At 30.8% G+C, this 22,221-nt stretch overlaps 2 protein-coding genes across 2 annotated transcripts; both read right to left on the bottom strand.

Annotated features, from left to right (window-relative positions):
- Positions 1-613: 613 nt before the first annotated feature.
- On the bottom strand, positions 614-2,952 carry LOC124939368 (protein unc-13 homolog). Its single transcript, XM_047479848.1, has 3 exons — positions 2,425-2,952; positions 906-2,348; positions 614-820 (listed from the first exon to the last, which is right to left on the bottom strand). The coding sequence occupies exons 1-3, from the start codon at positions 2,950-2,952 to the stop codon at positions 614-616; spliced, it is 2,178 nt and encodes a 725-aa protein (XP_047335804.1).
- A 414-nt stretch (positions 2,953-3,366) lies between these two features.
- Positions 3,367-6,536, bottom strand: LOC124940450 (protein NRT1/ PTR FAMILY 5.2-like). Its single transcript, XM_047480971.1, has 3 exons — positions 6,437-6,536; positions 4,855-5,072; positions 3,367-4,767 (listed from the first exon to the last, which is right to left on the bottom strand). The coding sequence occupies exons 1-3, from the start codon at positions 6,531-6,533 to the stop codon at positions 3,367-3,369; spliced, it is 1,716 nt and encodes a 571-aa protein (XP_047336927.1). The 5' UTR covers positions 6,534-6,536.
- Positions 6,537-22,221: the final 15,685 nt, after the last annotated feature.

Consider the following 22,221-nt stretch of genomic DNA (forward strand, 5'->3'; position numbering starts at 1 on the left):
TATCCTTAACCGCCATCTTCTGTGCTGATTCGGTAACGATTAAGCATAATAGAGTTAGATTTTGCTTTAGAGTCTTCAATGCCGGTCTTATTCTCGTCGTCGCTACATTTCCGACGTATAATGTATCGTATAATACAGAGCTTGAATCGAGGAAGATGAGTCTGTAAGCTGCGATCTCGGAAACGTGTTGAATTGCGGATTTGATTGAGGCTTCCACCGTTTCGAAGTAGGCAGATCCGCCGACGCCAACGCCGCTGCTGCGGCGTTGAGCGGTCGGCGACGGGATGATTCTGGATGAAAGAGATAGAGATTTGTCGAGTAAATGGATCTGTGATAGTAAATAGTGGAGTGTATTGAGACGTATGTAGAGACGCTGAGTGCCGCGGCTGGTGGATGATCGGATCTGTTGGCCGTCTTCCGTCGTGCCGTAGATGGCGAGTTCTCCCGGCATGATGGCGGCGCAGGGAGACGTTTTCTTCCAAAATTTCACAATCTTTGAACCGCGGCTGCATCTTGTTAATGGAGGAGGGTTTGGTATGTAACTCTGCTTTGAACCTTGATGAACATTAGATCAAATCAAACCCTAGATGATAGCTAACAGTAAACAATTCATTTACAGATTAGAATTATTACCACAAGAAGCAAGAAATGAGATGTAATCGTGGAAGAGATGACTTAATCCTTCAGCAAAGTTCAGGAGTATATCCTCTGTGATTCCTAAAGGTAGATCGAAGAAATCTCCAATAGCTTCCTTCACCATCTTGATCAACTCTACAGCTGACTGTCCATATGCTTCATTCTTCGACATTGGCTTCCATGCCTTCCAATTTCATCAATCCAATTTCATCAATTTCAATAAACATGAAGAAGAAGAAGAAGATGATGATGATGAGTAAGTAATCTACCTCAGTCTCTTTAGCTCTCTGAATACATTCTCTTCCTTTCTTCATCCTCTCCTGTATCCATTCCTTCAACAACCCTATTATGATTCCATCAACTTCATACGGAATCATCTCTCTCACAATAGCTTTCCCTCCATCTTCACAATCTACAGAATCCTCAACCACCATTTGTACAAGAAGCTTCTCCAGCTTACCTGCACTCTGTAAAGCCTTCAGGGTTTCAGCATTCAGAGTCGGGATCCCAACCACATACTGCTTCAACAATGTCCCGTAGCAGGAATGGAGGCTCACTGCAGCCGAACCGGCTGCCATTGGATGCCATTTTTTCAAGATAGGACTGAATATCTCCTTCTCTCGTAAGGCTAATTCCTCTGTTTCTTTTGCTAGTTTCAGTAAAGCTTCGTTTACTTCTTCCTCTTGGAATATCGCACTTGTTATATTCTGCGTTTCAAGTAACTTCAAAAACACGAACCAAGAACCAAGATCAGAATTTGAAATTTTCAAATAAATTTCAAATCTTTCTTTATATACCTGAGAGAATGCGTTTCTCAATGAAGATCTAATGTATTTGTCAACTTTGTTTCCAGTTGAGTCCATCAGCACGACGGATAAACCCTTCTCCGGCGACGGCAAAGGACCCATGACCGGAACATTTTCCTCTAATATCTTTGTCACGGCGGAAACCAACGGCAAAAGATTCTCCATAACTCCTATACTTCCCCTACGATAATATCTATGATAATCCCCCAATCTCTTCTCCGACCATCTCTTAATCGCAGTCATTGTTGGACCTAATATCCTCATATAAACCGCGTCTCTCTCGACCGCTACCCTCTTAGCATCTCCCATAACCTCGTTCATCGTCATCAGCGTAGCGCCTAACAGCTCTGCCTCCGGTCCTCCTCCGCCACCCGCCTTCACAAACCGTTCGAAAAGAACCCATGTGAAACATAGGTTATGAATTGGTCTACTTATCGCCAATGTCGTCCAAGTCTTCTTCATTAATTCAAGCATCTCGTCGACCTCGTCGAGTATGGCGGTTTCGTCTTGTAGATCGAAAATTGATCGTAGTAATGTGACGTAGATATGGATATTGAAAGGGTAGCCGTCGGCCCAATGACAGGTTTCTGTGGTTGTTGAGCTATCGGAGGCGGAACGCCACGAGAGGGAGAGGACAGAGTTGCAGAGGGAGCGCATTGCTTCGGAGTTCTTCGCGGTTGTGTCGAGTGGGCTCTCGTCGACGGAACGGGCGAGGTCGCGGAGGCGGACCGCGGCGGAAGAGTTTTTATCTAGACTTATCGAAGGGTGTAAGAGAAGACCGCATTCTAGGAGATGGAATTGTCGTCGTTGCCACATGTGGTACTCGTGGGGTTCTCCAAACTCGGTTGGCTTTAGGTGCCGGAGAAGCTCAAGTGGAAGTATTATTGTCTCCGGTTTCCTTGCCGTCTGTGAGTTTATTTGAAAATTAGCATCTTCATTCATAAAAACATAAAAGAGGGTTGAAAGGATTGAAGGAAGTTACTTGGCCAACAAGTGTCCGAACGAGTGTCTTACGTAAACGGTTATCACCTTGTTCTGTAACCCTCAATTGTTGTCGCATTAACTCGGCCAAGGTCATCCGTCTCTTCGCCCTAGCCGGCGGCAATGTGTTAAACGCGTTCCTTCCCGGGCTGGCACTTCCAGTAGGGCTCTTAGGAGACGAGCACGAGAATTCATTCCCTATAGAATTAGCCCGGCGCGACGATTTCGACCGTCTAATCATTCTCAAACCAAGAGCCCTCTTAACCTTACTATTAATAACCCCATTATTACTATTTGCATTACTGGTTGTTGAAGAAGAGCCTTGCCCAGCCCATGATCCTCCGGTGGTTGTATCATTGGAAGCGTCAAAGCTAGACGAATAATAAGCGAGAGCATTCCTACCACCGAAGCCAGGGGATGATCTACAAGAGGTGAAGAAGATTTCATGGGCGGCTTCGCGGAGATCGTCGGCGTCGACACGTTGTAGATTAGAAAAGGGCCATAAGAGATCTGAACCTTCGAAGGCCATTATAGGTTTGGGAGATGGGATGTTATCTTGGCGGTTTGTTAGGGGAATAGAAAGGTGGATCAGGGCCCCTGACTCCCGGCGGGTGATAGGGCCCATGATCACCAAACCAGGTAGGGATTGGTCGGAGTCCGATGATGATGATTGAATAATGTATGTTTTATGTCGAAACTCCGACAGAAGGGGGGGCAGAAATGATCAAAAGATAACCATTTGTAGAAGAAATACTCAAGTGGTGGTGGGGAGGAATAAAGGGAAGAGAAGGTTGTTACATGGATGTAATAATATGTGGGTGAAAGTGCATGCATGGATTCATTCATGGAATCAATATAAAAATCAATATATTTAGTTAATTTAAAGTATAATATAATGGGTAAATCATAACACCATATAATAGGGAAGAAGAAAAAAACTCAATCATAATTCATCTTGTAGGATTTTCATGGAGTTTGATACCTCGGCCTTGTACACATACAACTTAGCCACAAACAAAAAGAAGATGAAATTCAATAAGTTGAGGATCGTGAAGAACGCGTAGTAATAATCGAGATGTGACGCGTTGAGATTGTTTAGTATCCATCCCCTATGGTCGCGATTCTCGGTCAATCTAGCGACATTCGAGAGAAGGAAGCTACTCAAGAAGCTTCCGAGTCCAAGCGACGTCATGGAATAAGAAGTTCCCATGCTCTTCATACTCTCGGGCGCTTGATCATAGAAGAACTCGATCTTGCCCACCTCTAGGAACGCGTCTGCAATCCCCATAAGCACGTATTGGGGGAGCAAAATGAATATGGTTATCGGAACATGACCACCACTTTCAACCAAGCCGTGGTCCTTAGCCACTTGTAGCCTATACTTCTCGGTTAAAGAAGCTATCAGCATGATAACAATGTGGATGATAATGCCGATCCCCATTCTTTGAAGGAGAGTGACACCTCTAGGGTTTCTCGTGAACCTCCTCACCATTGGGACAAAGTATTGGTCGTATAAAACGACGCAAACAAGCATGGATATCGTGACGAATCCGCTTAAACTGGCCGGTGGAACTTCGAAGTTGCCAATTCTTCTATCGAGAGTAGTTCCTTGTTTAACGAAAAGAGTACCAACTTGAGTGATCATGGTGCTTGGAACCAAGGTGGCGGTTAGAATTGGTATCATTCGGAGCATTTGTTTTGTTTCCTCAACTTGTGTGACCGAGCAAAGCATCCACGGACTAGTGTTACCCGTCTTAACACACGCTTTATTGAGAAACTTTAAAGTTGGAGTTGAATCAATCATGAACTTTCCTTTTGTAGAATACTCATCCAAACCAAGCTCATATAGTTGTTTCACGTCCTTCGGTAGTGGAACATTCCATTTCCTTACCGAGGCCACGATAACTTTCGCCATCTTCGTGAAAGGGCTTCCAGCCGGAACCTTGTGACGATAGAAAGGTGTTCCGGCCAAAAAGACCGCAATGGATATGGCAAGACCTAATGTCGGAAGAGCATAACCTAAGGTCCAACCTACATTGTCTTGTAAATAGACTAGAAGGCTGTTGGCAAAGAGAGTTCCAATAAATATGCTAAAAAACCACCAATTAAAGAATGATAATTTGAGAGTTTTCTCCTTGGGGTTGAAATCGTCGAACTGATCGGCTCCCATTGTGGAGATGTTTGGCTTTGTGCCGCCTGTTCCTATTGCGATAATATAAAGGGCGCCATAGAAGAAGGCTAGTTGAAAAGTGGAGGCCTTTTCGCAATTGACGAGTTTTGGATCGTTGCAAGTAGGCGGTCTTAGGCTCGGGAGCGAGACCGAGAGTGTAAGGAGAAACATTCCCTACACCAAACACCAAACAATATTTCATTAATCACGTAATTGCAAATATTGTAAAATTGTAAACGAAAGTTATTAAGGAAAACTTACGATAAAGTAGATTATGGACGAGACAACAAAGGTTAAGTAGCGGCCAAAGTGCGCGTCGGCGATATAAGCGCCGACAACGGGCAACACCCAAGTGGTGCCGACCCAATTGGTGACATTATTGGAAGAAGTGACCGTACCTTGATGGAGCATTGTTATTAGGTATATGATTAAATTCGATGATATTCCATAGTATGCCATTCTCTCGAATACCTCGTACGCTGCAATTCATTTCATTTGTGAGTGTCAAAATTATTCTGAGGGCAATATGAATATTCTATTATGATCGTTTAATAAACTTAAACTTAGTCGAGTTCAACTTTTCTTAGATTCAAAGCAAAAAATTCGTTCAATAAACCTAAACTTAATCGAGTTCAATTTTATTATCCCAAACAAAAAAAAATGACTAATTTGAAATTCATAAAGTATTCTCAATCTGGTATAACAACAACATTTCTCAAAATATATAATATACAAAGAAAAAACAAAGTAAATTGCTCATCAAAATATATAACATTGACCTATAAATAAATTAAAAAAATCATGAATATACCTATTTGGTACATAATTTTTCTTTTAATCTTTTCAAAAATAAAAACAAATCATACTTTTTATTCACTTCTTTCAAATAAAATCAAAATCAAGTGATTTGACTTCTCAAAAAGCTTTTTGATTTTATGGAATTATCTAACTATTTCTTGTTTGAAGTGAATTACTTTATCAATTATTTTAAATATATTAGTATTATATGATCAACAATATTCTATCAAATTTTCACTATTAAAGTCTTAAGTCTAATATTTCATTAATCAAAATTAACTATATGAATAATCACATTCCTCAAATTTTCATCTAAAAATACTTTATATTTTTTAATTAAATATTTACACTCTTAATTATGATTTTTTACTCAAATAACTTAACACAATATAATCTAAACAGATCAAATGTTACTATTCGAAAATATTCACCTAGTTATTCAAATAACTCCACACTAAACAATACCCTAATTATTTACTTTCTTTAATATATAGAAATATGTAGCATTCATTAAAATATTTAGAGAATTTTTTTGATAAGGAAAAGAAAATCTCTAAATCATATTTTAGTGACATTCCTAATTAGTTTCTTTTGAGTTTATGTTTAAGGAATAACTACTACCTTAATTGAAATCAACCTAAAATTCCCAAAATCAAATAACATGTTAGACAATCAAACACAATTTACATCAAATAAACCCAAAAAAAAAGCTTTAATTTTTTTTCTAATAAAAGAGAACTAGCATCATACAACATAAACATATCCCTCCGTTTTAATGAGAATTGAATTCCGTGATATTTTGATCTCTTAATTCGACTAATTCTACGTAGGTATGCTAAGATAACATTGTATATATTATTTGATCAAACGTAACATCTAATCCAATCTATGATATTAAAATAGTGATAACGAGTCCTACAAACAAAACTAACATGTTATATTTGATTCGCACTAAGAACACTTATATCTATACGAGTTTTCGTACAAATTGACATCCCGAAAATAAAAAACAAAATTTTTAAAAATGAGAAAATAGAAAAAGTACCAACAAAATAAGAACAAGCTCTCCATCCACCCATCTTAGATCTACGGACAGGATTCCCTTTGAGATCAACGGTTCCATCTTGAGTATAATCTTCCATGGTCGCTACAAAGGAAAACAAATGTGACCACATCCTTTTATAGATCAATCTAGTTTCATTTTTGGTAAGAAAAATAAATAAAAAAATATTAATTAAAAAAAATTGTTGTTTGACTTCAAAATTTATGAATTATATAATTTATTACCAAATTGTGATATATTTGTAATTAATAACAAGATTAATGTAAATGCAATAATATATATATAGATATTTATTAATATACCAAAAATGTGATTGAATTAGATAACATTTTTTTTTAGATATCGAGTGAATGAAAATAACATTTTTTTGTTATAGAATTATGTATCTTTTTTTTATTATTTTCTACCAAATATAATTAGTTTTGATTTTTGACATAATACTTTTATTTTGTAGTAAATACTGAAAATAATTCTTGTAATTTAATTAGTTTGACTGTTGCTAACAAAATATTTTATTAATATAGAAAAAATGGAAATAACTAGAGGTTTAGTCAATGTATTTTTAAATGTCTCTCATTAATCTTGATTTGATTTTGATAAACCATAACAAATGTGAATGGATAATAAATTGAATCGTAGTTAGGATGATCACTTTTTTTTCTTTTTTCTTTTTTTGCTTAATCGACATCATATTGTTTTAATATTTAAAAAATTTAAATAGAATACAATAAAAAAAAGGTTTAAAAAAATTATTTATTTGAGTTTGATAGTAATCACAACATTTTATAAACATATACAATTAAATATATATATATATATATCATTTTAACAAATATATATTTAACCCATTTCAAAACATGTTGATTATTTCAGTGATTATGGTTGAGTATTGAAACCTATTTCAATAATCAAACTTATAAAAGACTCAATTCATACCAAAATACATTCGATGAATCAGATATAAAGTTTTCATATAATAAAAACTGACATATTAGATATAAAAAATTTATATAATAAAAACTGGCATATTAGGTTGTATCTATATGTCAATCAAATAAACAAATCAACATTAATTAATTAATCTTATATATATAAATTTTATATCTCTAGTAAAAATATTTATTTGAAATTGTTAATAGGTATTAAGTTTGTAGGTTGGTTCAGATTTTATTTTTATTTTACAAACCGGTTAACCGACCGGTATTATACCGGTTTTATCAGTTTGGTTTTTACTAGTTCTGATCGGTTGATTGAGTTTAACTGAAATCGATAATTCGATTTTTTTAATTAATTATTAAATTTATTAAATATTTTTTTAAATCCTTATTTGTATCGTCCTATTATACTATTCTTCATCTTTTTGTATATGTTATAATATAATATATTTTATAAATATATTTAAAAATATGTTATATATATAGATTCAGATATCCATATATGCATCTCGATCGAAAAAGAATCAAGAGAAAAAGAAAGAATTAAAATTAATCGATATATTTCTCAAAACAAATTAAAGATAAATCATGAATCAACTAAATCCTCTCGGAAATTGTTTTTGCTTAAGAATAAGAAAGAGAAATCTAATAATAAGGTTTGATCCCCTTTTGAAATCTGGTAATAAGGTTTAATCCCCGTTTTGAAAGCACATCTCGCTATTATATTATTGTAATAATATAATATATTTTAAGAGTCTTTACTATATAAATTATTAAAAATATATATATATACAAATTATAATTTAAAATTTAAAAATAACTAATATATGTAAATTATTAAATATTATTTATAATATATCTAATATTTAAAAAAAATAAATAATATATAATTAAATTATTAATTGTTTACCGGTTAAATCTATAGAAAAATAGTTCAACCGAATCGTTTAACCGTAAACGAAATCGTTATAACCGACATTGTTATATTCTAGTAATCATCTCGGTTTTTTAGCGAACGTTCCGTCCGGTCTAACCAGTTAAACCACTAGTTGGATCGGACTTTAATTATTTTTAAAAAATAAATATATTTAAATATATAATTAGTATGTAAATTGTATATATAATCACCTAAGCCTAATAAATATATACTAATTAAATTAAATATAAATTAATATCATACCAACTATCTATAATTTAAGTCAATAATATTAATGAGAACAATATTGATGAAATATCTCATTTCTACATCCTAGGTAAGAATCACTAGTGAAAAAATAGGTTTCTGTAACGATGCTTAGTAACGGCGGTCGAACGCCCTTACTGAAGATTTTTATCAGTAACGGCTATTAAAGACCGTTACTGTTATAAACATATCAGTAACGGCTATTAAAGATTGTTACTAATAGAAGGAAATAGTAACGGACATAAGAAAAAACCGTTACAGATAATAACAAGTTAATTTTATTTTTTCAAATTAAAGGTATCAGTAACGGTTTTAGTATAACCGTTACTGATACTGTCTCATGATAAGATTTGTGAGATTCTTATCAGTAACGGTTTTAGACAGACACCGTTACTGATAAGAATCTGTAACGGTTTACTCATAACCGTTACTAATACGTTTCTGACGTTTCTCTTCAAGAATATCAGTAACGGTTTTTAATATAACCGTTACTGATACTGTCTCATGATAAGATTTGTGAGATTCTTATCAGTAACGGCTTTAGACAGATACCGTTACTGATACGTATCTGTAACGGTTTACTCATAACCGTTACTAATACGTTAACTGACGTTTCGTCTTCTACAAGGTTATCAGTAACGGTTTTAGTATAACCGTTACTGATACTGTCTCATGATAAGATTTGTGGGATTTTTATCTGTAACGGTTTAAGTATAACCGTTACAAATACTTATTTTCTTATCAGTAACGGTTTATCTAAAGCCGTTACTGATACTCTAATTTTACCCTGTTACGCCGTTCTCTTTCTTTTTTCTTTTTTCTTCTTTCTTTCTTCTCTCTTATCCTCCGTTTTCTTCCTCCGCCGCCGTCGTCGATCTGCAAACAAGAAAGAGTACGTCATTCGCCGCCTTCGATCTACAAACAGGTAAGTTCTTCTTCTCCGCTTTGTCTTCTTCTTCTCCGGTTCACCGCGGGTTCTTCTTCCTCTTCTCCGCTCTGTCTTCTTCTTCTCCGGTTCCGCTGCGGGTTCTTTTTCTTCTTTCGCCGCTGGTTCAAATAGAATTCTTCCGTCGTCGCTAGTTCTTCTGCATTCAGGTAAGTAAACACTTCTTCATTTGTTTATCTTAGGGTTTTACTTCTTCTGCATTCTGATATTTATTTGCTTCTCTTGGCTTATTTATGATATTGCTATTTAGGGTTTATCTTAGGGTTTCATTGAACAAGATAGATGACAATTTTCCAGTTTTCTTAGGATTTATTGCAGGTTTTTTTGATGCATAATTTAAGTTGAATCATAAATTTGGAACTTGTTTTTGGGTATTTTTGGAATCATAGTTTATCTTGAAATTATCCAAGATGAAATCATCACAGAGTATATTTTATTGATAAGATTATTGATTAGCTTGAATGAATCACAGAGTGTATTTTATGGAATCATCATAGTTTAGCTTGAAAGAAATTATTGATAAATTTTCACACAAGTACTTAAACTGGCCATTAGTTGTGGCTTTCTTTTTTATTTTAAGCTGCCTAAATTTTGAATTATGCAAACAATAAACCAAATTTATTTGATTTTGTTTTGATTTGGCAGCAAAACGATTTGAACAGCAAAACGATTTGGCAACAAAACGATTTGGCAGATTTGGCAAACAATAAACGTTCAGGTAAGTTCTTTCTTTCAATATTTGACAAAATTTGTTTCTTTTTGAATGTATTTCATAAATCCAGGTTAGTTGATTCGATTTCTATTTCTCTATTTGGAAGTTTTTTTTAAATTTTGCCCTGTTTGAAGTTGTCCCTACTGTTGAGTGTCTAACACTGCTTCTCTTTCAAATTCAGTTTAGTTCTTTAAAATGAATGTTTGATAGTTAAATTTTATAGCATTGTTAGATTATTTGTATGTTAGGCTGCTAGATGATTGAATGTTAGTTTATTTAATGTTAGATTATTTGTATGTTAGGCTGCTAGATGATTGAATGTTGGTTTATTTGATGTTAGATTAAGTGAAATTATTTGAATCTTAGATTATTGGATTGTTAGATTAAGTTAGATTATTTGAATGTTAAATTATTGGATTGCTGGATTAAGTTAGATTATTCGATTGTTAGATTAAGTTGAATTATTCGATTGTTAGATGAAGTTAGATTATTTGAATGTTAGGTTTATATAGGTACAAATGAATATGAAATATATATATAAAAAAACGATTATTATTTAGTAACAGTTTTATGCATTAAAAAAACGTTACTGTAATTTGCTCTGTAACGGTTTAACAAAATAAAAACGTCACAAAAACTTCTCAGGTATCAGTAACGGTTTTTGAAAGCCGTTACTGATAGTCATTGAACAACAGTAACGGTTTTAACTCGGCTAGTACCGTTACTGTTGTTCAATGACTATCAGTAACGGTTTTCAAAAACCGTTACTGATACCTGAGAAGTTTCTGTGACGGTTTTACCTCAGCTAGTACCGTTACTGTTGTTCAATGACTATCAGTAACGGCTTTCGAAAGTCGTTACTGATACCTAAGAAGTTTCTGTGACGAGTGTGTTTGTAACGAATGGTAACGGTTTTATTTGCCGTTACTGATGGTTTTCAGTAACGGCTTTTGATGTTTTCAGTAACGGTTTTCGCCCTTACTGATACCTCTTTTTTTACTAGTGAATGATTTGTCATTGTATTTTCTGAATTAAAATTTGATAATAAATTGTAAATCAAATCAAAGTAAAAAAGTTTATGGTCATGGATTCAACCATCTTCTCTTTTTAATAAAGTCTTTGCAGCTACATTGAATGCTCAACTCTTCCAAAGAAGAAATGGAAAAACATTTTATCACTAATCATATCATCGAATCGAATGGAAAATTTTCGATTTGGTTTTTCGGTAGAACCGTCTAGTCGGATCGTGTATTTTAAATTTATGATAACCGATAAAATAAAAACGGTAAGCTATCAATTCGGTTATTGATTTTTAGGCACCGCCCTATATAGACTAATTAAACTCTTCCATACAATCTTAATAGAATATTCAAATAATTATTATATAAATCTTAATAGAATAATCTTCAAACATAATTTAAATTTATTTTAGAAACGGCCATATATTTCAATCCGAGATTAACCTTCTAAATGGCCTCTTTATTTTAAATGATAATGTCCCTGTAAGCTTGTTCATATTCAATTCCTCCCTCAAACTCTATCTAAATTGCTAAATACCTAGCAAATGTTTGAAAATTTCTATTATAATTATTCCAGGATTAATTTTGATGTTGAAAATTATTTATGTTTTCACGTTTGTCGGTTTAATTTTAGCAGTCAATTTATTTATTAATATGATTTCGTTAGGGAAAGAAAGAGAATATAGATTTGAGCAATAAGCATATCCAACACAACTTAACGTTAATAACTCGAATAAATTGAATGTTACCGTGTTGAGAAAATACTCGCACATAAATGTATTAGTACATAACTAATTATAATTAAGTATTGCCCATTTTTCCATGAAATTGAAAACAATAAAAATAAAATTGAAAATGTAAGTATAACTAAATTTTAATTTATTAGTGTATATTTGTAATTTGTATGTAGATCTTAGTAGACAAACTAAAAATTATAAGCTAAGGGGATCTCTTCAGCCTATAGGCCCACTTCTATTCGATTTAATTGTAGCCTCCAACAAGTGACAATAAATTTGTTTACAATGTTATACATCAAACACTACAAACATAGAAGTTGTAGAATCAATTGATTTATGATTTCCTCATGTTAGCTCTTCGATCCACAAATTCACTATGCCAATCATTTCTCGTTGTCACTCTTAATGATTTATGTATATCGGTTTGTTCTTATTTTTTAAAATTCATTATTATGACTATCGAGATTGGTTTCTACACAAAGAGATCTTGGTATGATCACATTTAAGTATATAGATTTTGTCCAACCCTTTCTTTAGTCTCATAATATTAGCCATATAAAAATATACTTCAAATATTTTTCATGAATTTTCACAATTATGAAACTACCTTCTTAGATGACTTTTGCATATTTTGGACTTTAGCTCAAGGAAAATGATTGACAATTTTGAATTTCCCTCATAATTATTATTGTATTGATCCTAATTAATTGCCAACCCATTCATAGGGCTTGCATTTTTTTTTTATATAAATAGACTGATTTCCTAAAAGATTTTGTTAGATAAAATAATTACTTGAGCTCAATATATACTAAAATACTATTTTTAATATGATATTTAAATTTATAAAAGTAAAAAATGAATAATTTAGTATTTGATTAATGAATTAATATTGAGGAAAATATGATTATTTTGATTAATTGAAATTATTCTCAACAAATGTCATAATTTGTTGAATAAAAATGTAATTATGATGTAACCCAATCACTTAGAACAGTGTTCTATTATTTGGAGCATGGATTGGGGTAGGAGGATAAAAAAAATGTTGACAATTTTAATGTTTTTTTAATGAATCATTTTGCTTGAAAGAAATCAATTTTTTTTATTATTAGATTTATCTTCATACCTAACAAAAGAATTTATTAGATTCATTTAAGATTATTTATGTAAATAAGTGCATGTAAAAGATAATTGGTTATCCAAACCAATATATTCACGTCTCAATTAATATAAAAAGGAATTGAATATTTGTAGACAAAAATCTTATTATTGGATAAAGGATGAAAATTCAGCCCATTTTAATTTATTTATTTTTTAATTAAGGAGACTAGCACACCCTGCAATCATAGTCTCTCACTTAAACTCAAAACGTTTTCACATGAAATCGAACACGTGATATTTTGATATCTTCACTCCAGAGCCATGGCACCCGTCTCAACTCAAAACGCTTTCAGATAAAATCGAACACGTGACATTTTAGACTCTTAAGCCTAAAGCTGAGCAAACGGATAAAACCGATCCGTTTTGTCCAATCCGAATTAAATTCAAACTAAACTGATTCAATCCGTAATCAAAACCATTTTACTAATTAATACGAATCAGATATGAATTGGATTGAATATGATTTACAATCCAAACTAATATATTATATATTTTATAATAAACTAGGGCAACTATGTAATTGAACTTTATAACTTTATTTTAATTTGAGAACTCAATTAACTTGAGATTAATTTAAAATAAAATAAAAAGTCTCTATCAAGTTTTTGTCTTGAGAAGAAAATGAAGGCTCTCAAAATTAATGACCACGGGACCAAAGCGTTCACCATTTCCTGATCTAATCCGAGATGTAGACTCTCCAACTACAATCATTTGTAATCCTAATTAGCTATATTTTAAATTAATCATTTTATTATAAAAATTAATAATTTTATTTAAATAAAACAACAAAAATATTAGTGAATAAAAAATTAAAACAGAAGATAACATAAAAAAAAGGTCTAATTGTCCAATTGGACTCCAGGTGAATTGAAATTTCAGATCAAACCAACTAATTTTATATTATTATTGTTAAAATTATACTGATAATTTAAAAAGCGTTAACTTATTATATATATCATTTATAAATAAAAAAATTATACAACTAATTTAATTATCGAATTTCAACAAATTAATTAATTTGACTATTGAATTTCAAAAAATGGATAATCAAAACATTTAATTCGTTAAAATTAGATAATTAAACTAGTTACTGAATTTTTATTTATAAATGTTACATAAATGATAGAACGGACTTTGTAAATGTTAAGTTCGTTTTTGTCTAATTTTAGCAACAAGGACCCCATATTGTAAGGTTTGAAAAAAAAGTATGAAATTTTGAATTAACTTAAAAATGGAGTCTCATTTTGACAATTTAAGAAAATAATGGGGAAATTGGACGAAATGACCCTGAAGAAAGGCCTATTTGCCTCCGTGGTCACCAGATAATTGAAATTGATCTGATGACCACTTTATTTTTTTTGGACAAAAATACCATTTTCGCGTAACGCGAAGGGACTTTGCGTTTCGCGAAGGGAGTTTTTTTTATATAAATACTTAAAATTTTTTATTTCGGCATTTTCTTTCTCTCACTTCTCTCTTTCCTCTCTTCTCTTGACGGCGGTGGCACGGCGTCGGCACGGCGGTGGCACGGCGTCGGCACGGCGGTGGCACGGCGTCGGCACGGCGGTGGCACGGCGTCGGCACGGCGGTGGCACGGCGTCGGCACGGCGAAACCCTAAACCAAAACCTAAACGAACACATTATACAGATCGACGACGAAAACTCGTTCTAATATCAGGTGATTGGATCGATTTATGTTATTATTTTCATTGTGTTCATCTTTAAACCCTAAATCATGAGATTTTTTTATTGTTTATCTTATTGTTCATCTTATTGTTCATCTTGGTTGTTCATCTTGTCGATGATATGTTTGCAGTTAATGATGCTCTGATTCGGTTTCGTTTCAGGAAACATTAATTTAATTTTCACGACTTCACGTTTCGCGAAGGGCTTCACGTTTCGCGAAGGGCTTCACGTTTCGCGAAGGGCTTCACGTTTCGCGATGGCTTCACATTTTAGTCTTTGTATAATGTTATCTTCACTTCAGTACCAGTTTTAGTTCTTGGACTTTTTGACAAGGTATATCTTTGCCTCTGGCTGATTCTATTTATTTTGGATAATCGTGAACCGGAAAAGTAAATTGTTTGTGTTTTATAATAGGATGTGAGTGCATCTCTTTCAAAGCAGTACCCTCAATTGTACAAGGAAGGAATAAGAAATACTTCTTCAAATGGAGAGTTGTAGTGGCATTGGCTGTGTTTTAAGTTTACCAATCATTGGTGATCTATAAATTTGTAGCCATTTCCAGTTCTACAAGTGTTGACTCAACTGTCAGGATGTTTGGCCTTCCCTTATGATCACCAGATGGTTCAGGAAATGCATGCAAATGAAATAGATATTAGTAGCAGTATAGGGTTGGTGGAGGTTGGTACTACCAGCTCAATCCAGAGGAATCGAGGAGATTTGTAATGGCATGGCTTCCTCGAGAGGGATCTAAACATACATGTTTTGCATTTGATTCACCCAGTTACGAATCCTTCGTTGCATCTCAAGCCGGTGAGCTTGCACCTCTCAAGGCATGGGATGTTGCTAGAAGAGCCAGCATGAGAGGAAGGAAACAGCTTCTTTTGTATATTAGTTTCATTCTTTTAGGAGTACAGTCTTCAGGAAAAAGATGTATACTCTTACAGATATACAGTCTTCAGGAAAAAGATGTATACTCTTACAGATATAGTATGTTCCAATAACTTACAAAATCATTGTTGAAATTTTAGACAATTTTCTTATTGAATTGTGATTTCTGTTAAAGATGCATGTAACAAATATCAGTTTCAAATAAAGCGTTGTGGTGGGTTCCTATAGATTTTGATTTATATATATTATTTAGATGGTCGATGAAATGAATAGTCGTTTAAATGCGACAAATAAACCATTGTGAAAGAAAATAAAATAAACATATTAAAAAGTGTGAAGATCTTCCGAAATGGAAATGAGATCCTAATCGAATCTGTCGGATTTCAAGATTGAATTTCATATAATATCAAAATATAGCATTATCTACATTTTTCATATAATGTCAAATGACAGCCTAAAATTGTTGAAAAATAACGCCCATCACAAACTCGCAAATCTAAGTCTCAAAATATTTATTTTCCAACTAAGGCATGAATTGCCAGAAGACGAAGGCACCCACTGTCATTCCAAAGAAGGTAGATACTTTCACCATCTTCTTCCTCTTGCAAGCCCTAATTGACCTTGTTTCTTCTGCTTCTGCCAAAGAGAGACCAACAAAACACATTACAAAGGAGATTAGGTTATGATCTAGATCGAATACAGATAGAATTCTTCAATAATCAACTAGATCCTAGTACAGAAATGCTAGCCCTAACTAGCAATGCACGGGATTGAAGCTGCAAATAAGAAGACATTATGATAAGACAAATTAATCCGAAAATAACCTAGGCGAGATCAAAGATGAATCATTAGAAGAAGAAGATTCAATAAGCATTCACATGATTCTTAATTCGGATCGAGGGAGGGAGAGAGAGACCGACCTGAAGAAGTTCTTGACTTACAAATTAGGGCTCATCGACCGTCTGGGCCTTCGCGAAACGTGAAGCCCTTCGCGAAACGTGAAGCCCTTCGTCGATCTGTATAATGTGTTCGTTTAGGTTTTGGTTTAGGGTTTCACCGTGCCGACGCCGTGCCACCGCCGTCAAGAGAAGAGAGGAAAGAGAAGGAAGAGAGAAGAGAGAGAAGTGAGAGAAAGAAAATGCCGAAATGAAAAATTTTAAGTATTTATATAAAAAAAACTCTCTTCGCGAAACGTGAAGTCCCTTCGCGTTACGCGAAAAGGGTATTTTTGTCCAAAAAAAATAAAGTGGTCATCAGATCAATTTCAATTATCTGGTGACCACGGAGGCAAATAGCCCTTTCTTTAGGGTCATTTCGTCCAATTTCCCAAATAATGTCAGCAAAAGTGTACATTTGTAAATGTGGAACGAATTTTCAATAAATTTGATTTCAGATTATTTTATTTTATATAGAGACGTTTGAAAATTAGGTAAAACAAAGAGTACAAACAAGAAAGAACATAATTATGAAACAATTAAAAACACGCCCAAAACTCATAAGTGATTAAAGAGAGACTAAATTAATTAACTTGAGATTCAAAATAGGATCACTTTATTGCAGGCAAATTGCATAATTATTATTATTTTTTTTGTTCTGATATTCTCTTTAAAATATATAATGTTTCATTCTAATATATATATATAAATAAGTATTAAATATATGGACTCACCCATTTTAAATTTAATATTATTACTTAAATATAATTTTAAGTTTTTTTAACTTAAATATTTTTTATTTTGTTTTATCAATTTTTAATTTTAACCTTTTTATTCAATAATTATTTTCAATAATAACATCAATTATTATTTTTATTTAATAACATAATATTATAAATTAAAATAATAAATATTTATTAACTATTTAAAAGATGTTTGAATATATATATTAAATATTTATTATATTTTATGAATTTATTTTTATGCATATTACTCTTTTTATATATATATATATATATATATATATATATATATATATATATATATATATATAATATTAATTATTCATATAACTATATATATATATATATAACTATATATATATATATATATATATATATATATATATATATATATATATATATATATATATATATATATTCAAAATTAACATAAAAAAAAATAATTTATTTATTTAGTATTATATTTTAAATAATAGATAAATATTTCTTATTTTAATTTATAATATTATTATATTTATATCTTTTTTACACAAAACAGTATATTATAATTATAAAATAAAAATAATAATTAATATTATTGTTTAAAAAAGTAATTATATTATTTTTAAAATAGAAAAACTAAAATTAAAAATAAATCAATTAAATAACTGAAAAACAAAACATTAAAAAATATTTAAATTTAAATTATATATATTTAACTAATTGTATTAATTTTTAAAAGTAATGATTTTAAATTTATTTCTTAATTTGAATATTATAAATAGGACCTTTCTAACATTTTAATACTTTTTCAACTCTCTACACCATCACAAACAATACAAAAACTCCTCACTTCAATAAGAACATGGTAAACTTATCTAAATTTGATTTTTTATATACTTTACACACCTATTCCCCAATACTAATAATTAGCAATAATATATGTGTGTGTGATAAAGTGATAAATGTGTACATTTTTAAACAAAATAAAAATTTATGTACCTTAATTGAATCAAATAAGTGAGATTCCAATTTTTTCTCTTTTCGAAAAAAAATTTATATAGTCACCATCAGATCGCCAAATATTTGAGAGTCACTGAAATTATTTCATATTATGTCTACATTGTAACCATTTCTCTATTCTTTTTCTTTTCACATAACTAAAAAAAAACAGAAGTACACTTGTGGATGACACAAGTGAGAAATCATACCAATTGGAAAATGGTGTTTCCAAAACCCCTTTATAGTTGTAGCAAGGATTTATATTGTGACTTGACATATATTTTCCATCCAAACGGGACCCATAATGAAGTTTAAGTTATAGCCACTTTGGTAGTACTCAAATAAAGGCTACAAAAGCAACCCTGAATATGGTCCATCTCAAAAAGCATAAGTGTTCTCAATTTGAAAATAAAATATAATAAAATAAAATAAATTTCTGTCACACACATCACAGCATCCAATACATCCACAAACATTAACATCCATCTTTCAGATGCCATTTCTTTCTTATCTTTTTTTTTCTTCTTATAGTATTAAGGTATAAATTATTAAATTATATACTAATCAAATTTATTATATTAACCCGAGAAGTTAAAAGATTTCAACTCTCAATCCCAAAGGGTATAATATCTTTTATCCTCAATCTTTTTAAATTAATGTGATCGTGATCGAATCCTAGTCATTTTCAGACCGGATTTAATAATAGTTATCGCCAACTTCATCTTTTCTAATCAACTAGCTAGATTATCACTCACTTTTTTTGTTTTACATATAACAATCTTAATCTGCTTCAAAAGGATGTTGTTCCATATAAGGACAAAGCTTCTCAAAGGTTTTATCTTTGTTTTGTGAAAAGTAAAAGTTTGATGCCCCTAGTACAAAGGTTTACTAGGATCTTTTGTGATCACAAAGTATAAGAATTTATTAAATCCGTACATATATATTATGCACTAAAAAATGGGTCATTTGGTTTATTAAACTTTCAACCATAGGTCTATTTCGACAATTGGCCACTAGAAAGGCCATGAAATTTGATACATGTTTGATGCTTGGGGAACCATAGATTAAGATGGAGGAACAAATAGTTCTTTCAGAATTTTTTTTTGTCTCGAGAAAAAGAGAATGAAAGTGAAGAGGTAGACGATAAGTTAAAATAGTTGCATACATTCCGAATAGTATAACTAACCCTATAGATCGTGATGGACCTCTCTCTAGATATTTTATTCTTGAGTGTCACCATTTTTCTTTTGTGTTGAGTCCACTCTTACAATTTTTTTTGGTAATTAGTAAGTGTTTGTACATTTCTCTTCGATTTGTGATATCAAATTGTGTTTTTATTAAAGACGTGTGGTAAAAGATAATTTTGAATATTGATTAACTATGATTATGTCTTGCGCCTACAAATTACTATGAGCATTCTTATGTTGGAGTCAATTAATATTAGAACTAATATATTATGGTAGCGTTTGGTACATGGTACAAATTATATAGGGTATAAGTTGTATAAATGTATAAATTGTAACGATGTATAAATAATATAAGATAGTATAAATTATATAAGTTATTGATGTTTGGTATGAATTATAAGAAATGGTATAAGTTGTATATGGTTTATAATTTTGTGTTTGGTATATAGTCTAAGAATGTAGTATAAGTTGTATAAATATTAATTTAAAATGTTAATTATTATTATTATTTATTTATATTATAAATAATATTGTTTATTATTATAAATTATTGAACTATTATTTAATAATTAATGTAAATTTAATTAACATATAAAAAATTAATTATAATATAAACGATAAATTATGTTTATTTAATTTAAATATTATTAATAATTGTAATAAAATAAAAATATTATTTATAATATAAGTAAATATAAAAAATAATAATTAATAAAATTATCGTTATACAAATAAATAAATATTTTTTAATTAAAATATTGAATTATTTAAAAAATATCAATATTAAAAATGATTATATATAATAATAATAATAATATTAAAATTAAAAAAATATATTAAATATATTATATAATAATATAGTATTAATAAAAAGTATAATGAGAAATTAAAAATTAAATGATATAAGAATAGTGTTGTACCTAAGGGGGACTAGTTACTATTTTATACCAAATATGAGGTACAAATTATATAGGGGTATAAATTTATATCAATGGTAAAAATGTAAAAAACACAATATTAAAATACTATTGATATAATTTATACTATACAATAGTGTAGTACCCCTTTTACCACCAACCAAACGTATCCTATATATATTATCCTTTTATCTTATCTATCAATCTCAAGATAAATAATTTTTCATACACAAACAATATTTTTTTATCAAAAGATTCACCTCTCAACTTGCACAAACAATATTTTTTTATCAAAAGATTCACCTCTCAACTTGATATGTTGATAAGGGCGGATCTCTATATAAGGTTACTCGGGCCATAACCCCAACTTGTTAGTGATTTTTCGTCACTAAAGGAAAATAGCGATAATTAACAAATTTCTTTTCTTTGTTGGCTTGATACTATTCTCATTCTAGCCCGGTAAACTTTGTGATTTATTCATTCTTTTCCATAACATTTACTTCAAGTATGTATTTTGAGAAAATGGGATCTCATTGCATGTTTGGCAGGATCGGCTCATTAGTTTCGATTTTCTTGACTTTATTAATTTTAGTTTCTTGTATTATATTTTGTCCACAACTAACTTTAATTTATTTTTCATAAAAGAGAAAGAAAACGTTTAAGTCTGTATATAATTTTTAATTTTATCTTTCTAATAATTAGGCTACTTTCATTATTTTTCAATTATTTGTGTCTGTTTTTGTATTAATCTCAATTTTAGAATTTATGGAAAAAATACTTTTCCTTTCCAAATCTTTAAATTTGACTACATCTTCTAAAAGTTTATGGGTCAATTTGAGTATTTTAAGGGGTTTATTTGTATGATGTTTGAGTCTTTATCATAATACCTAGGATTCTTTATTGATGATGGTAGATGTAAAAAATTTCATAGCCTTATTGTTGAAATATTGTCATTACTGATCGATTTATATATTCTTCGGTTGTGATTCATTTTAAATGGTTGTTTATAGTGAAGATTGATCATACACAACATAATCATAGAATGAAATTAAAATTCTTTTTAAAAATAAGATCATCCTGATCTTTATCACAAATTCTAAGTAAACCCTTAGTTGAAAGAGACTTGAAAGGATTAACAACAAAATTGAACTATTAATATATAAATTCTTAAATGCCAAAATAAAAATGGAATATAAATTCCAAGTTTTTATTGGGATTTGGAATAATTGGAAGACCCTTTTGAGGAAATTGATGAAATTCTGTGGTAGTAATAATCTCTCATCCACGGGTGCTTAGAGCATCCTAAACTACATGATATTATTCTCTCTACAAATTACTTATAATTACAAATCTGCCATCAATTTTCTTTTATTTTTTAACAACTTTTTTTTGAAAAAAAATAAGTCATAAAATTAAACAAATAGCTTGCAAATACACTTAATCACTTTAATTAGGCGCAGAACTTATCGTCTAACAGACTCAAATTCAGAAGCTCACAATGAAATTAAGGATATCCACCTCTTTTTGCCGTTAAAAGACCTTAAAAATCATTAACAATCATAATTTGACCCCAAAAGTTCAAACATATCAAAATCGAACAAACATTAATACTAACGTTTTACTTTTGTCGTTATGCTTAACCTACTGTCATATATATATATATATATATAATATTAAATAAACATTTTTAAAAAAAATAAAATACCAAACATTTCATAATTCAACTATTAATTCAATTCA

The sequence above is a fragment of the Impatiens glandulifera genome, chromosome 5 (assembly GCF_907164915.1).
Source record: "Impatiens glandulifera chromosome 5, dImpGla2.1, whole genome shotgun sequence".
Lineage (NCBI taxonomy): Eukaryota > Viridiplantae > Streptophyta > Magnoliopsida > Ericales > Balsaminaceae > Impatiens > Impatiens glandulifera.